This window comes from Benincasa hispida, chromosome 8 (genome assembly GCF_009727055.1).
Source record: "Benincasa hispida cultivar B227 chromosome 8, ASM972705v1, whole genome shotgun sequence".
NCBI classification, from domain to species: domain Eukaryota; kingdom Viridiplantae; phylum Streptophyta; class Magnoliopsida; order Cucurbitales; family Cucurbitaceae; genus Benincasa; species Benincasa hispida.
Genome location: NC_052356.1, coordinates 10,629,657 through 10,632,569, shown reverse-complemented (window position 1 = coordinate 10,632,569; position 2,913 = coordinate 10,629,657). Strand labels below are relative to the sequence as shown.

Below are 2,913 nucleotides of genomic sequence, written 5' to 3'. Positions count from 1 at the left end.
TTTATAAATAGTTTTACATTTTTTTATCGGTGAAAATTTTCCTACAAGAATTCTAGAGTAAAATAAAAATGGAACATTGTTATTATATTGGGAATAAAATTTAGATTTCAAATCAGTTTTTTTTATTATAATGTTGAATTTTCCATATGAATATATGTCCAATTTTAACCCATATATTCTCAAAAATCTTAAATGTAATCCATATTGCTAATTATTGTTGTTTAGTCAAAAACTTTTTATTATTTAGAAGTATATTTACAAAAATTAAAAAATATATTCACATATTATATTTTTAAAAATAAAATTATTATTATTTAACTAATTTTGATATAAATTAATTTTGGAGATAACTCAAGATTTATTAGGGATGAGCATGATAAATGATCGAAGAAGAAGAATCGGTTGGTGTCAATTTCGAAAATTTTTAAATTAAATATGTTTTTAAAAAATAAAGAATAAAACTAACCGAATCGACAGACCAAAATACTTTTACTTCTCGTCAATCAAAATTGGTTTGAACATTTACTAAATCGATCAATGGATAAAAGTGCAGGACGGGCAAAAATTGAACAAACTCTAAGCCACCTAAATTTAAATTTAGAAGAAATATATTATAAATTTATAAGCAGCCAGAGTTTATAAGTCTACAAAAATGAACTTATAAGTTTATTTTTTTTTTCAACTTATGACGTCATCTCTTCTTCTTCACTTCGTCTCTATATATATATTCTTCGTTCTGCTTCACAGCCAAAACCAACTCCATTTCTCTCTCTATTGAGTCTAAAATGGAGTGCTGTGAGGCAAAATCCGGCCAAGCTTCAACTATCTTCCTCTCTCAGTCGCCGTCGTCGTCTCCTTCACCGCCGCCGAGTATTCAGACCGGCGTGGTGGTCAGTCCGTGTGCGGCGTGCAAGATTCTGAGGCGGAGATGCGCAGAGAAATGCGTATTGGCGCCCTATTTCCCTCCTTCTGATCCTCTCAAATTCACCATTGCTCACCGTGTCTTCGGCGCTAGCAACATCATCAAATTGCTTCAGGTACCTCCTTAATCCCTAATTTCCCTCTCTCTTTCAATTTCGCATGTTGTCTTCTTGTTTTTAAGTTTTGAAATTATGAATTCTGTTTAGGAAATTGAAATTTTATCTTAGAACCGTAATGAAAACCATAGAATTAGGGTGAAAATACTGTTTAGATTAATAGTTTGAGCAATCAAAGTCGAATGAAGTTAGTTCTGAAATTGATCAAACGAAATCCTAATAATCTCCATACTTTGCCTGGAAATCTGAAGAATACGTAATCCTAATCTGTTCAATTGCTTCACTCAATGATTATAATCAAACATAATGAAAATTGGAAGAATCAAACGAAAGCAGCCCAACTGTTTGATTTTTGTCCTCACAGAACAGCCAATCATATTAATCACTTTATTGAATTCTTCAGGATCTTCCTGAATCACAAAGGGCTGATGCAGTGAGTAGTTTAGTATACGAAGCAAATGCAAGAATTAGAGATCCAGTTTATGGGTGTGCAGGGGCCATTTGCCAGCTTCAGAAACAGATAAACGAATTGCAAGCAGAGCTAGCCAAGACACAGGCTGAGCTTGTCAATATCCACTGCCGCCAAGCCAATTTGGTGGCACTGATTTGCAAGGAATTAACCCAACTGCCGCCACCGATGTCGCCGCTGCCGGACCACCGCTCACTTGACAACAATTTCAACATTGCCACTCCTCAAAGCTACCAAGGCTACACATCTTTGTTTGAGGATAGCAATATTTGGGACCCTCTTTGGACATGAGAAAGGAAAAAAAATGTTGAACATGGCTGCAAAGGGGGAGAGATTTCTAAGACAAAGGTTTTGGAAAGTCAAACTTGGATTGGTTTTAAGTAGAATATATGAAACTGAAAGTCTAGTAGTTGAATTTTGGGTAATATTAGGCAGTTGTTAGGTTAGATGGGTTCCTCATTTGCTCCCTTAAAACCAAGAAAAGTGGAGTGAAGAAAAAGGACTGATGTTTACTGTACTAGATTAGTGCAAAAGTATTTATATCTTAGTATATATCTCTTTTCTTTTTTTGGTTACCTACCATTAGCTTCTTAACATTGATGTGTCAAGAAAAGAAACATCTTTGTCAAAATGTCTCAAACTTGAAGTGGTGTTGATGGTTGCTTCCCCCTTTTTGAAAATGACTAAAGATGCTCCCTTTATGAGATCTAACTTGAATATATGTTGTGTGAATCCAGCCTCAAATTTTGTGAGGGATAGTATACATTTTTGCTAGCTGAGTTATATTTGTTGGTTATCAAAGACTTTTTTATATAAGATATAATACTTTAACCATTTGATTATTAGTGGTTAATTATTAGGAGTGTTCACGGTTCAATTTGGTTTGGTATTCAAAACTTAACCAAGTCGAAAAATTCGATTTCGGATTTATACTAAACCAAATCAAACCAAACCATTTGTTTTCTTAAAATTGGGTCGAAAATATTTAGTTCAGTTGGGTTTGATTTTTCATGTTATATATATATATACACACAAATGGTTCGGTTCAGTTTTTACTAACATAAACAGTTTTATTTTATATTGGTTTAGTTCAATTCGGTTTTATTTTTTATTTTAACTACTATAAGCGGTTTGGTTTGATTTTGAAATCAGTTTTTAAATCCAAAATCGAACCAAATCGAAACTTCAGTATAAGTCGAATCTTCAGTTTGGTTTGGTTTGGTCAGTTTTAATGATAACTCTATTGATTATGTTTCATGGGCAAATTCGAGGTCAAAAGCTTTATTCCCACAACCCACAGATTGTAAAAAAAAAAAAAAAAAAAAAAAAAAGGGTTAGGTTTCATGGTACATTTTATTCCAACTTTGACTTTTAGATTTAAATAAGTGATTGATACTATGCACTTTG

General features: G+C 32.9%; 1 protein-coding gene across 1 annotated transcript; it reads left to right on the top strand.

The window, feature by feature from the left end:
* The first annotated feature begins 744 nt into the window (after positions 1-744).
* On the top strand, positions 745-2,214 carry LOC120083356 (LOB domain-containing protein 1-like). Its single transcript, XM_039039084.1, has 2 exons — positions 745-1,037; positions 1,441-2,214. Exons 1-2 carry the CDS (start codon positions 786-788, stop codon positions 1,795-1,797), a joined length of 609 nt encoding a protein of 202 aa, XP_038895012.1. The 5' UTR covers positions 745-785; the 3' UTR covers positions 1,798-2,214.
* Positions 2,215-2,913: the final 699 nt, after the last annotated feature.